We start from the raw sequence: 15,000 nt of genomic DNA on the forward strand, positions 1-15,000 counted from the left end.
CAATACATCAATGTTTGTTTCTAGTGGAACGTCTACGTTCGGTAATGCTGATCAATAGTATCGTTGATTGATTAATTCAATTAAATATCCCCAAATATCCCCAACTGAGCAAGCCAAAGGCAACAGTGGCAAGGAACCGAAAAACTCCATCAGGTGACCTAATGGAGAAAAAAAAACCTTGGGAGAACCCGGGCTCAGTCGGGGGCCAGTTCTCCTCTGGCGTTTATGAACTAGAGGTCGGATTTAACTGTAGGATTAAAAGTATTATATGAATGCCTGGCTGAAGAGATGCGTCTTTAATCTAGTTTTAAACTGGGAGAGCGAGTCTGAGCAACGAACAGTATCCGGAAGACTATTCCAGAGTTTTGGTGCTAAATGTGAAAGTGCTCTCCCTCCTTTGGTGGATCTGGATATCCTAGGTATGACCAAAAGCCTCGAATTTAGTGACCTTAAAGAGCGCGATGGATTATAGGGCGATAGAAGATCGGTTAAATAGACTGGAGCTAAGCCGTTTAGGGCTTTATAAGCCAGTAGCAATACCTTGTAATTAATACGGGACTTTATAGGTAACCAATGTAGGGATGATAAAATCGGTGTTATATGATCATATTTTCTTGATCTAGTTAGAACTCTAGCGGCGGCATTTTGGACTAACTGTAGCTTGTTTATTAAGGATGCAGGACAACCGGCTAATAACGCATTACAGTAATCTAGTCTCGAGGTCATGAATGCATGAACTAACTTTTCTGCGTCAGAAACTGATAGCATATTACGTAGCTTAGCAATGTTTCTAAGGTGGAAAAAGGCTGTTCTTGTAACATATGAAATATGATTTTCAAAAGACAGGTTGCAGTCTAATATAACACCCAGGTCTTTTACTGTAGAGGATGAAGTAACAGGACATCCTACTATGTTAAAGTTGTATTGTGAGAGGTTTTGTGGGTGGTTTTTTGAACCGATAAGTAGTACCTCTGTCTTGTCTGGATTTAATAAAAGAAAATTATGCGTCATCCAATCTTTTATATCTTTAACACACTCTGTCAATTTGGATAATTTAGCGTTTTCATCTGGCCGTGATGAAATATAGATTTGAGTGTCATCAGCATAACAATGGAAACTAATTCCATGTTTCCTTATAATATTTCCAAGTGGCAGCATATATATTGAGAATAATAGAGGGCCTAACACAGATCCCTGCGGCACTCCATAGTTTACTGGAGTTATGATAGATTTTTCTCCATTTAAATAAACAAAATGGTAGCGGTCAGATAAATACGATCTAAACCAGCTTAATGCTTGTCCTTGAACACCAGTATAATTTTGTAGTCGATCTAAGAGTATTGTATGATCTATAGTATCGAACGCAGCACTAAGATCAAGTAAAACTAATATTGAGATACAGCCTTGGTCAGAAGCTAAAAGTAAATCATTTGTGATTTTAACGAGCGCAGTTTCAGTGCTATGATGCGGCCTGAACCCAGACTGAAACTTTTCATAGGTGTCATTTTCTTGTAAGAAAGAGCCCAGTTGAGCGGACACAACTTTTTCTAGTATTTTAGACATAAAAGGTAGATTTGAAATGGGTCTATAATTTACTAGATTATTCGGATCTAATTGTGGTTTCTTAATGAGAGGTTTTATAACTGCCAATTTAAATGTTCTTGGAACATGACCTAAAGATAAAGACGAGTTAATAATATTGAGGAGAGGCTCTTCCACTACAGGTAACACTTCTTTCAATAGTTTAGTTGGTATGGGATCTAATAAACATGTTGTTGTTTTAGAGGAAATGATAAATTTATTTAACTCTTTTTGTTCTATAGTTGAAAAGCACTGTAATTGTTCTTGCGGGGTGATAATCGAGGCTGAATTATAAGGCGCGATTGAGGATTGAACGTTTACAATTGTGGTTCTGATGTTTTCTATTTTCTCAGTGAAGAACTTCATGAAATCATTACTACTAAACTGTAATGGAATACTTTGTTCAGGAGACATCTGTTTATTTGTTAGTCTCGCCACGGTGTTAAATAAGAACTTAGGATTGTTATGGTTGTTTTCTATTAGTTTGCGTAGATGCTCAGCCCTGGCCGCTTTTAGGGCCTTTTTATAGCGTGACGTACTGTCTTTCCATGCGATTCTAAAGACCTCTAAGTTGGTTTGTTTCCATTTACGCTCTAAATTACGGGTTTCTCTCTTTAGAACACGAGTAGTATTGTTGTACCATGGTGCTTTACTTTTCTCTCTGACCTTTTTTAATCTAATGGGCGCAACAATATCCAATGATCCAGAGAGAATGGTGCTCATAGTGCTAGTTAATTCCTCAAGTTCATCTGTTTGTTTGGGTTCACTGAGCAGCTGAGACAGATCCGATAAGCTGTTTGAAAAATTATCTATGGTGGATGGAAGGATTGTTCTGCCTAATCGATAACGCGGCGCAGCATGATATATTACAGGAGTACGTAATATGCAAGTTACCATGTAATGGTCAGTGACATCGTCACTTTGTGGAATGATATCTATATCGGTTGGATCGGTTCCATGTGATATAATTAAATCGAGTGTATGATTAAATCGATGAGTCGGTCCGGTAATGTTTTGCTTGACCCCAAAGGAGTTTAATAAATCAGTAAACGCAGCCCCTAACGCATCATTTTGATTATCTACATGGATATTAAAGTCTCCAACAATTAATGCTTTATCGAAGTTAACTAATAGGTCTGAGAGAAAATCTGCAAACTCTTTTAGGAAATCAGCGTAAGGCCCAGGCGGTCTATATACGGTAGCCAAGGCTAGAGATAATAGGGATGTTTTTCTATCATCTAAGAGCGTAACATTTAGTACAAGTACTTCAAATGAAATAAACTTATAACCCGTTTTCTGAGTAACATTGAGAAAATCTCTATAGATTGTTGCTACACCGCCGCCACGACCAATCAGACGGGGCTCGTGCTTATAGGAGTATCCTGATGGAGTAGACTCATTTAGACCGAAATAATCATTTGGTTTAAGCCAGGTTTCAGTAAGGCAAAGTACATCGTGTGTGTGTGTGTGTGTGTGTGTGTGTGTGTGTGTGTGTGTCTTTATACCCGTAACCCTTCTGGAGAGAGGATCTGTGTTAGATCTGTGTGTGTGTGTGTGTGTGTGTGTGTGTGTGTGTGTGTGTGTGTGTGTGTGTGTGTGTGTGTGTGTGATGGTGAGTTCTACCTCTCCTGTGGCGAGAGCCACAAAGTTCTGCACGGTGAGAGGAGCGAGTTCTCCGAACAGACCGATCACGATCCTGCCAACCTCGTGTCCTCCGACAGTGATGTCGAAAAACACCTGCAGAAGAAGAGCAGCACACACTGACACAGTGGAGGAGCTGACGGGGTGTGTGTGTGTGTGTGTGTGTGTCAGCATGTGCTATGTGTGTGTATATATATACAGTAGTGGATCAAAAAAGTTCATCAAAGTTGTCCTAAGACAAGAACAGGTATTGTCCAAAATTCAAGTATAACTTTAATGAAAGGTTTTGATCCACTTCAAATGTTGACTACTGTATGTGTGTGTGTGTGTGTGTGTGTGTGTGTGTGTGTGTGTGTGTGTGTGTGTGTGTGTGTGTGTGTGTGTGTTAAAAAAAAAAATCTCTGTTGTTTTCTTTTTTTTGTTGCATTCACATAAAATAGTATAAATTCAACTGTGGCTTTTTGTGTTCACTATATGTGTGTGTGACCATAGACTGTAAAACACACATAAAAAGCCACAGAGGAATTTATTCAATTTTGTGTGAATGCAAAAAAAAACTTAAAAAACACAACAGATCATTTTTTTCAACTTTCACGAGTATTCTATATATAAATATTAGTATACAATGCGAGATGCATTTACAAACACGCATGCGCACAACACACCGATCTGTCAACGCTTAAAAGACTAGCATAATAAACAGGTTTAACGCGCGTGTGTGTGTGTGTGTGTGTGTGTGTGTGTGTGTGTGGATGATGGTTTTGCAGTTCTCGCAGTGATGCTTCAGGACGCCTCGCGTCGCGTCGCGTCGCGCTTGTGTTCGCAGTGATGCTGCGTGACGCGCGTCTCACCTTGTCCGTTACTTGCGGTCCCGTCCGCGTCTTAAAATCAATGGCGCTTCCTAAAAACGGCAAATAAATGAGAGTAAACGCGCGCCAGAGCCGAAGCCAGTCCATATCTGAGTCTGAATATGAATATGAGTGTGATCCGCGTCTTTGACTGAAGAGAATCAGCGGCGCGCGCGTGCTCCTGTGTGACGCTCCTCCTCCAGGGCGCGCGCGCGCGTCACGACGCACAGTGTCTGAGGAATTTACTAAAAAAAAGAAAAGAAAAACTGTGACGTGGACACACACATAATCTGCAATACCATCCTTTATGAACTGGTGTGTACCACTGTACAGAAGGGGAGAAATATAAAAAGACAATTGCAAAAATTGCAGTTAGATGATTTGGAACATAACATTTAATTTGTTATTTATATAACATCTGCTGTTCCACCAGCTACTAACTTCCACTGTAAACTGGATTTTCCAAATAAGCTGTGCAAGTTACTAGTGGTTTTGGTTTGATTTCTAAAAACGTTTGGAATAAATAATAGTAATAATTTTGCCATCTAAAAACAACAGAAACTGAATCAATACAGCTAAAAATAAAGGTTCTTCATTTGCATTTCTGGTGTAGAACCTTTAACATCTTTATAGTGGCAAAAAGTTACAAAATACTTCTTTATTTTTCTTTACTCTGAAAAATAAACTCTGAAAGGTTCTTCGGGAACCAGAAATGGATCTTCTATGGCATCATTGAGAGAGAAAAAAAACCTTTTGGAACCTTTATTGAAAATAAACCTATAATCATGCTTTTTCTTTGCACAGTTTTATGTTTGGTGGCGGTTGTAATCTGGTTTGTTCACTCAGTCTGGGGCCCCGGGCCCTTAATCAGGTCCAGTGGCGCTTCATTAACCCGCTGGCACTGACGTGTGGAGCTTCGACCCGCTGCCGTAATCGACTCTTATCAATCAGTTCCTAAAACAACCATTTTTCTTAATGTGAAGAACATTTGATAATCTGAAACCTTTACAAATAACCTTTATTTTTAACCCTCTGATGCTCTTTTTTTATTTCAATGAAATTAATGTCCTATATTTTAGTTTGATAATGTTTTTTATTTAATATTTTGTATTTTTAGAGGATTTTCTTATACTAAATTATATTTACACTGTATTTATAATCCATATATTCACTTTTTGAGCATAGACCTGAACATTTAATTTCCAAGTTAAATTGTTGTAAATCTTGAACGCTTTAGAGCGACAGACTGAAGTTTGATCTCTGTTCAAAGACGACACTCGGCAGATTATTGCTGAAGTGACTAAATATTTAAAAAGAGAACTTAAAAAAAAGTTACAGAATTTTACGTTTATTGTTATGAAAAATGCGCAAAAATACTATGTTAAATTTTTTATATGAAATAAATATTTTCAAAAACATGTTTTAGTCTAAAACTGTGAGAAAATCAAAGCCATAAATCTAAACAAGTTGTGTTCCAAATGTGAGGTTGATATCTCAGTAAATGAGCGTTCAGTGAGATGTAGTTCGGCTGCAGTTCCAAACGCTTCCACTAGAGGAAACTCGTCTCACTCATTTCTAATGCGCTCATCTCAGACCGCGAGGAGCTCAAGTGTGATTAATTTTTACAGGAACATTAAACCTGTTTGAATCATGTCCATGATATTTGTGTGTGTGTGTTCACATAGCAAGTGCAAAAACCTTTACCAAGTTTTGTTCCATTCCGATGAGGAAAAAAAATTAAAAAACAAATGTAAAATATTTCAGTCAAAAATGGCTGAAGAGCAGAGAGCAACAAGAAAAATACATTTAAAATACTTTCAAATGCATTAAAAAACAAAACGCTTTTGAATGTGAGAATCCTGTAGGCTTTGATTGATCTTCAGCGCATGAAGATGAGCGCTCCTCCACACACTGGTTAGTGGCTCACACACTGACACTGATTGCAGTTTCTCCAGTTTCAGCTCTTGTCAGGACGGGTTACACACACAGACTCAAAGCGCTGCGAGCTTCAGTCACTGCACTGAATTGAGGAGGACAGAAGGAGAACGAGTCTTCAGATCTGCTTCATCTTCACTGAAGGCTCAGAGATGAGCTTCTCACACGAGTTACTGCAGTAAAGCTTCATGCAGATGCCCATGCAATCACACTCAAGTAGCAAACTCGTGTTTGTTGCATGCAAGTGCATTTTTTTTAAATAGATTTGGCAATAATGGCAAAAAAATGTCAATAATATAATAATAATAATTAGTGCTGGGCAGCGATTAATCGCATCCAAAATAAAAGTTTGTGTTTACATAATATATGTGTGTGTGTGTGTGTGTGTGTGTATCATTATTTTGTAAATACACACATATGCATGTATATATATTTAAGAAATATTTGCACATGTATACTATAATTTATATATAAATATTTTATATATAAATAACACATTTTTCTTAAATATGTACATGCATGTGTGTGTATTAAAATATACACAATAATTATACACAGTAGCCTACACACATATATATTATGTAAACACAAACTTTTATTTTGGATGCGATTAATCGTTGCTCAGAACTAGTTAATAATGCAAATGAGATGTTGACGTGTGTGTGAGTGTGATGACGTTGACAGGCTCTCGCGCGCCCCCTCTGACAGAATGACAGCCACACATTTGAATATTCAATGCGGATCATTAGAGTCAATGCAAATGAGCAGTAAACCACGCACGCGCCTAATGAGTAGATCAGATAATATCGATCATATTATTTTACTATCGTGTTATTAAAGCATGCATGATTGCGAGCTGACTATGCTAATACTGTCACAGGAAAGCAAAACACTGTAAGAGTCTCTCCATAAAGTGCCACAAAAAGAGTTTTGTTAATGGATAAATAGCAAAAGCGCTTTTGCATCATTAATAGACTGATGTAAAACACACTCGCGGCGCTTCCATAAATCTCTTATTTGCAGTGCGGATTATTAACAGGCGATTTATTATAAATATGAGTTGCAACAACAGGACGAGCATCAACTCCCATCTGAATATACGTCTATATTAATGAATTATATAGTCAGCAACCCGTGACCTTAAAACTATAATAAGAGGCGCTGGCTGAGTTGTGTATCGGACTCCTGTCAAACTGCGCGTTCATTTGTCTTTCAGCCATCAGAGGAATTAATTAACGAGAGATGCAAAGGGTCTAAGTGAATGTCAAACAGCAGTCTATGTTAATGAAACACACACCTAAACACTTTTCTTCACGCTCTCAAAATATACAAATGAAGCCCAAGCTTTAATAATCCGCTTTTTTGGCACAGAAAATGATATATTTGGGCAGTTAATGTATCGATCCGCGCGGCCCCTCGAGTGCACTTTATTTCTCCGCTCGTTTATCAATGAATAAAAACACCAATACACTGTCATAATAGCGATGTTATTTTGGAAGTATGACAACTGTAAATTATTTTGAGCTATTTGACATGTATTATCGCTATTTAAATAATGACACTAATAATGCAATTAAATAAAAGCCCAATTTAATTTATTTTTAATGATAATTGCACGTTTTTTGGGGACTCCATCGTTATATCCATGCGAAAAATCTAAATCTGCACGGGTTGTTATTGCTCACATTCTTTAAGGGTGAAATGCATTTGTAGACAAGAATTCATTTTCAGACGATTATGTTTGTGTTTTGTTTCGTTATCAATCTACAGAGACTTCTGGATGACGAATGGGCCTGTCAGAATATTGCCAGTCAAAACATTCACCCCTCCTCTGCTGTAAATGCCCCACATTCAGATCCCGAGGCTTTCCAAACAGCTGGAAGTTTCTCAAGGAAGGCTGGGAAAGCGAGCCCGAGTTATCTGGTGCGAGGAACTGCATTCAGCTCTGAGCAAATAATGCAAACTAAAAGAGATTTAACACTCTGACGATCATTTATGATTCCATCACGCGAGAAAAGAAAGGCTGGGAAGAACCTTTAACAGCCATTGAATCTTTCCACTGCGCATGCGATTATTTAGATTATTAAATGCTCTCCACATCAAGAAGAAATGTTCGGTTACACGTTGTTTTCAGGTGTCATTGTTACAGTGCAATTATATATTTAAGTGAGTAATATTAATTGACTACATAGGGTTAGGTTATGAGTAGGATTTGGTTTAGGGTTAGTTGCATGTTAGTTACTGTTATTGTAAATGTAACACATGTGACAAGGACATTAAAATAAAGTGTTACCAAGTGTTATTTTAGGAAATGTTCCAAAACTGGTTCCTCTATACACGGCATCACTGCGAAAACCTCCTTCATGTTTTAAGAGTGAGCGACTGTCCGACTGAGAGCGCGGCTTAAACTTCTTTTTTCTTCACAAAAAAAAAAAAGAAAAAAAAGAATGATAAATCAAAACGGCGTGAGTGAGACAGATGCTCAGCATCAATTCTGTTCTGTGTCTGTCTGTCTGTCCAGGGCACGTGCGCGCGCGGTGCGCGGGAGAGTGGGCGGAGGGCGCGGGTGCGTGCGCGCGCGCTGATGTGAGTGTCCCGGAGTCTCAGCCTGGACTCTTCTGACAGGGTTAGTGTGTCTTTACTCGCGATCACCAGAAACATGAGGCGCAGGAGCGCAGAACACCTCGGCTTCTCCACTTCTTGTTGTTCTAGTTAAGTTGAAGTGGTTCTAGATCGATTCTTCAGTGAGGAAGAGCACATGAGAGTCCATCATCCCTCCTCGGTGTCGGACATGCTGAAGCCGAGCGAGCCCAGCGGTTCTGCTTTCCTCAAAGTGGACCCGACCTACATCCAGCACTGGCAGCAGCTGTTCCCGCAGAACCCGGTGCCGGTCCCGGTTCCGAGAGCCAGCCTGATCTCCGTGAGCTCGAGCTCGTCCGCCGAGTCTCCCGCGCGCGCGCTCAGTCACGCGCTGTTCGACACCGGAGCCGCTTCTCAAGCCAAAGAACTTTGTTTGTCGTCCAACTTTAAGAATGATAAAGGCTCGCGACTGAAGCTGAGCTCTGAGGAACTGGACTATTATCTGTACGGTCAGCAGAGGATGGAGATCATCCCGGTCAACAACAGCAACGGAGACGCCAACAACCGTGAGCGCTCGTGCACTATACACGCGACCCTGTGCCATGCTTTATTTTAATCATGCGTTTAAGAAATATCAGTTCACAACATGCGCTTAGGGTTAGGTTTAGGGTTAGTAGCATGTATAATTGCATGCATAATTAGCTGTTTTTAAGTTGCCTACATGTGTAACAAAGACATTGTAAAATAAAAAGCGTCCACGAGGAGTCGGGCACACACTTTATTTTAATTATGCATTTAAGTAGCCTTAAGGCCTAATATCAGTTCACAACATGCACTTAGGGTTAGGGTTAGGGTTAACTGCATGTACAATTTACAGTTAACAAAGACACTGTAAAATAAAAAGCGTTCCGGATTCGGTTATAAAGAAAGACTGGATCATGCATGGGAACTTTTTATTCTCTAGATCTGTGGAAACATCACAATAATGCTTTAAAAACACATTTGAAAAACTTATAACAAAACATCAGAAATATCCTACAGTAGCCTATAACTCGAAGGATCCACATGATTCTTGAAAAAACAGTTTTTCACTAAATGAGCGCTGTGTTTCAAAACGTTATCGGGGAAAATGTCGATTTATGTGATGTTGTGTATTAATGTATTTAGAAAATATATGGTAACATTTTATTTTACAGTGTCCTTGTTACATGTACTTACCATAGTAATGACAGTAAATTATGCATAATTACATGCAACTAACCCTCAACCAAACCCTAATCCTACCCTAACCCTATAGTAAGTAGGCCTACATGTATAGTTAATTATTATTACTCAGTACTTTAATATATAATTACACTATAACAATGACATAAAGTGTAACCACATTTACTTTGAATAATTTAGTAGTAAAATAGCATTAATGCAAGTGCTAGTTAATCTTTTTTTTTTTAACTAATAATATTTTTGCATTAGGCTAAAGAGTGTGTTGTGCAGCGGATTGAAGTGAATTCTGTAGTGATCGAATTGATTTTATTCTCGACTTTGACGAGTTTTGTTTTATTATCCGGATCATCGCGCGACATTTTCAGCGCGCGACAGTTAATGCTGAAATTATTCACCGAAATTAAGGAAATGAACACAAATTATAATGAATAGAAATAGCCTAAAAACATATTCACACTGAAGAAAACGCTCGTTTTAATCTCAGCCCTTATTTTAATATGAAACATTTATTTAATGTTTTTACTGATTTGTATATTTAAATCGATTTATTTTAATCTGATAATCCAATATTTTATTTATTTTAAGTATCCTATCGAATATGTGATAATTACACTTATTGTCAATGTCAGCAACTGAGATCTGTTTTGGCTACTCTGAACTGAATCTTTATTAATTGCGCAAATGATTTTTGTCCCCTTTGTTTTCCGTCCTAAACGAACTAAACGAGCGTTTGCTGTGAGATGTGAGATGTGTGAGTGATCAGCAGATCTTCATCGATAAACGCAGGAGCACATGAGGGATGAGCGGACAACACACAATTAATTGCTGTATAGTTTTGTGGAGTGAGTCCGGATCAGTGATCGATCTGCTCCATCGGCCCACATTCATCATCCCAGCGCGGGACATGCGCTCTCCCGGGGCACGAGACTGCTTTATCTGCGCGCGTTCCCGAGCTCATATTTCACACAGAGGAGCTCGTTTACACACTCCAACACATGTGCTTCACAACATGAGGGTGATTGCACACACTGTTCTGATGCACAGAATAAGACGATTAGAAGACTGAATAAAACTCGCGCGCTCTATTTCTACAGTGCCGTTTAATGAGCATCACGTGTTCAGGTGCGTGTAAGAGTCATAACATGGCATAAACAATTTCATTTAGTCGTTTTCTCAGTCATGCAAAAATATTTGAAATTAAAGTCTAAATGCACAACACTTGAACGATTAATACAAAGTGCAACTGTTTTTACATTCATTTTTGGAACAAAGTTTTATTCATGAACATTTTATGAAAAATCTTTATTCGTGATTTTTTCATGCAGAGTAGAAGAAATATGTTCATGCACCATTTAAAGTGTGTGTGCATGCGATGAAGAGTTAATGCAAAAAGGAAATGATCTAATTTGATTTTAGCTGTATAATATTTAAAGTGCACAACACAAATATGAGCACATTCACATCATGCTGAGAAACAAACTCTATTTTTGTTACTAATCTTTATTTATGATTTTTTCATGTACAGTAGAAGAAATGTCTTCATGCACAACTGATCATTTAAAGTTTGTGTGCATGCGCTGAAGAAATAATGCGAATAAGAAATGATCTAATTTCATTTTAGCTGTATAATATTTTTGCACAACACAAATATAAGCACATTCACATCACGCTGAGAAACCAGCTCTGAGCTTTAGATGAAGAGTCTCCATGAGGGATTGAAGCTCGGCAGAGGGAATGTCGGAACGCTTTATTTTACAGTTGTTACATATGTTACTTACCATAGTAATGACAGTAAATTCTGCATCATTACATGCAACTAACCCTCAACCAAACCCTAACCCTATAGTAAGCACATGTAGTTCATTAATATTACTCAGCACTGAAATATATAATTACACTAACGACGACTCCTTACAGTAAAGTGTAACCGGAGTGTGTTCATGCGCGAGCTGACAGAGGGAACATGTAAAGTTTGTGTGCATGTGACGAAGAAATAATGCGAATAATTTCATTTTAGTTGTATAATATTTTTCTAAGTCGTGCAAAAAAAAAAAAAAAACACACACACACACACACACACACACACACACACACACACACACACACACACACACACACACACACAAATATAAGCACATTAACATCATGCTGAGAAACAAGCTCTACTTTTGCTACAAATCTGTGGATTTAAAGTGTCCATGATGGTTTGAGGATTGTCTTCATGCATCGTCTGACAGAGGGACAATTTACAGTTGTGTGTGTGTCTCAGTGAGGGGCCGTTCAGGGTCCCGTCTGTGTGTGTGTGTGTGTGTGTAATGGGCTCGTGTGTGTCTCAGTGAGGGGCCGTTCAGGGTCCCGTCTGTGTGTGTGTGTGTGTGTGTAATGGGCTCGTGTGTGTCTCAGTAAGGGGCCGTTCAGGGTCCCGTCTATGTGTGTGTGTAACGGGCTCATGTGTGTGTGTCAGTGAGGGGCCGTTCAGGGTCCCGCCTGTGTGTGTGTGTGTGTGTAACGGGCTCGTGTGTGTGTCCAGGCTGTGACATGTGTGCTGATAACCGTAACGGAGAGTGCCCGATGCACGGACCCCTGCACTCGCTGCGGCGGCTGGTGGGCACCAGCGGCTCCTCGGGGCCCGTTCCCACGCCGGACGTCCCGGACTGGCTCCGGGATCTGCCTCGAGAGGTGTGTCTGTGCACCAGCACCGTCCCGGGCCTCGGGTACGGCATCTGCGCGGCCCAGCGGATCCCACAGGGAACATGGATCGGCCCGTTCCAGGGCGTCCCGCTCACGCTGGAGAAGCTGCAGTCGGGGCCCGTGAGGAACTCGCGACACTTGTGGGAGGTGAGTGTGTGTTTGAGGGAGGTGAGTGTGTGTTTGTGGGAGGTGAGTGTGTGTGAGTGTGTGTTTGAGGGAGGTGAGTGTGTGTGTTTGAGGGAGGTGAGTGTGTGTGTTTGAGGGAGGTGAGTGTGTGTTTGTGGGAGGTGAGTGTGTGTTTGAGGGAGGTGAGTGTGTGTGTTTGAGGGAGGTGAGTGTGTGTGTTTGAGGGAGGTGAGTGTGTGTGTGTGAGTGTGTGTGTGTGTGTGTTTGAGGGAGGTGAGTGTGTGTGAGTGTGTGTTTGTGGGAGGTGAGTGTGTGTGTTTGAGGGAGGTGAGTGTGTGTTTGAGGGAGGTGAGTGTGTGTGTTTGAGGGAGGTGAGTGTGTGTGAGTGTGTGTGTTTGAGGGAGGTGAGTGTGTGTGTGTGAGTGTGTGTGTGTGTGTTTGAGGGAGGTGAGTGTGTGTGAGTGTGTGTTTGAGGGAGGTGAGTGTGTGTGAGTGTGTGTGTTTGAGGGAGGTGAGTGTGTGTATGTGAGTGTGTGTGTGTGTGTTTGAGGGAGGTGAGTGTGTGTGAGTGTGTGTTTGAGGGAGGTGAGTGTGTGTGTTTGAGGGAGGTGAGTGTGTGTGAGTGTGTGTGTGTGTGTGTGTTTGAGGGAGGTGAGTGTGTGTGAGTGTGTGTTTGAGGGAGGTGAGTGTGTGTTTGAGGGAGGTGAGTGTGTGTGTGTGTTTGAGGGAGGTGAGTGTGTGTGTGTGTTTGAGGGAGGTGAGTGTGTGTTTGAGGGAGGTGAGTGTGTGTGTGTGTTTGAGGGAGGTGAGTGTGTGTGAGTGTGTGTTTGAGGGAGGTGAGTGTGTGTTTGTGGGAGGTGAGTGTGTGTGAGTGTGTGTTTGTGGGAGGTGAGTGTGTGTTTGTGGGAGGTGAGTGTGTGTGAGTGTGTGTTTGTGGGAGGTGAGTGTGTGTTTGTGGGAGGTGAGTGTGTGTTTGTGGGAGGTGAGTGTGTGTGAGTGTGTGTTTGTGGGATGATGATGATGATGTACAGCTGAGTATGCGCTTGCAACACTAATGTCTAGGGTTCGATTCACGAATGCATGAACTGATCAAATATACAGTCAAACCACGAACTATTCAGACACCAGATATAATATCTGATATTGTTTCACTAGTGTGATCAGGACACTATAGTTCATTTCTGTAAGTGAGGAGAGCAAAATAAAGTAAACTGTGACATATTACACCCAAATATTCTTCATCCAGTGACTACCAGTGACATTATCCACACTTTGAGCTGATCATGTTTTGCTGGAGTGTGTTTTCTTTAATTGCTAATGCTCTTTTCACACACAGACTGAACACAATGAAGCATTGCTTGGTGATTGGTTGAGCTAAACTGGTATTATCTAATTGTGTAGTTAAATTTAACAGCTGACAGATATTCAACATAATTCATGTGTGAGACAGTCTAACAGAAGGACGGACAAAACCAGTCAAATATCAGCTGAGTTCTGCTCATATTTTATCACCATTCTCTAAACTATAGCGAATAAACTGATAATGTGAGAAATGTTGAAGACGTCTGAATAAATGTAGGTTTGACTGTAAATGTGTCGCTTCAATGAACGGATAAAGGCGTGAGGAAAACACACAAACTGAAGGTCAGCGAGTTTACAGCTCTACACACACACACACACACACACACAGACAGAAATGTGTTTGATTTTTCACGTGAATTCGGAAGCTTGATTTGAAGATCCGTGTTTGGCGACACAGAGATGATGGAGTATTGAGTCATGTGACATTCATAGACTAAACTTTACCATACCTGTGCAGTTTTACTGTGGTAACTTACACTGTAACTGATGCACTGCAAAACATGATGTTCTTCCTCAGTGTTTCTCTCTTGTTTTCCAGCACAAATATCTAAATATTCTTAAATTAATTTAACATTTTAACATTTAATGTAATCTTCAACAATAATATTGATCTCCTGAACTGAGCTGGGCGATGACATACAGCTATATATATAAATGAACTAAATTAATATCTTTTTTACAACAAATATGAATCATCACTGAACTTACTTAATCTGGACTGAGACGCTATTGTCTTCTGGAAACAAACTCTGCATTATTGTCCTGTTCTCTCAGTAAAGCTGCTGTGAAGAGCGCTGTATAAATGAAGGAGACTCGAGTTTTTCAGACGCAGGACTTCAAAAAGCCTCATATCTAAACATTCTTAAACCAAGAGACATTTACTGGAGAAGAAGCAGAATGACTGAAGATATTAAGACTTGTTTAATTAAAAATGAATCAAACTGAAGTGAGTTTGTGTTAAAACAAGAACAAATCTTATTTTCACTTTGAGTTAATTTATTTTTCTGTCTCC

The 15,000-nt window shown here is 39.9% G+C and overlaps 2 protein-coding genes across 2 annotated transcripts in view; one reads left to right on the top strand and one right to left on the bottom strand.

The window, feature by feature from the left end:
* Window positions 1-4,230, bottom strand: part of ppic (peptidylprolyl isomerase C) — a 10,378-nt gene extending 6,148 nt beyond the window's left edge. The window contains exons 1-2 of the mRNA XM_081348871.1: window positions 4,074-4,230; window positions 3,205-3,318 (exon numbers count right to left, since the gene is read on the bottom strand). Of these exons, the coding sequence (XP_081204997.1) occupies window positions 3,205-3,318; window positions 4,074-4,178 (219 nt within the window). The 5' untranslated portion in view covers window positions 4,179-4,230. The remainder of the gene's footprint in view (window positions 1-3,204; window positions 3,319-4,073) is intronic.
* A 4,566-nt stretch (window positions 4,231-8,796) lies between these two features.
* The window catches only part of prdm6 (PR domain containing 6), a gene marked incomplete at both ends in the record, with an annotated part of 39,470 nt that continues 33,266 nt past the window's right edge, over window positions 8,797-15,000 (top strand). Inside the window, 2 exons of the mRNA XM_081348868.1 lie at window positions 8,797-9,151; window positions 12,340-12,647. Of these exons, the coding sequence (XP_081204994.1) occupies window positions 8,797-9,151; window positions 12,340-12,647 (663 nt within the window). The remainder of the gene's footprint in view (window positions 9,152-12,339; window positions 12,648-15,000) is intronic.

This window comes from Scardinius erythrophthalmus (assembly GCF_964197995.2).
Source record: "Scardinius erythrophthalmus genome assembly, chromosome: 20".
Classification (NCBI taxonomy): domain Eukaryota; kingdom Metazoa; phylum Chordata; class Actinopteri; order Cypriniformes; family Leuciscidae; genus Scardinius; species Scardinius erythrophthalmus.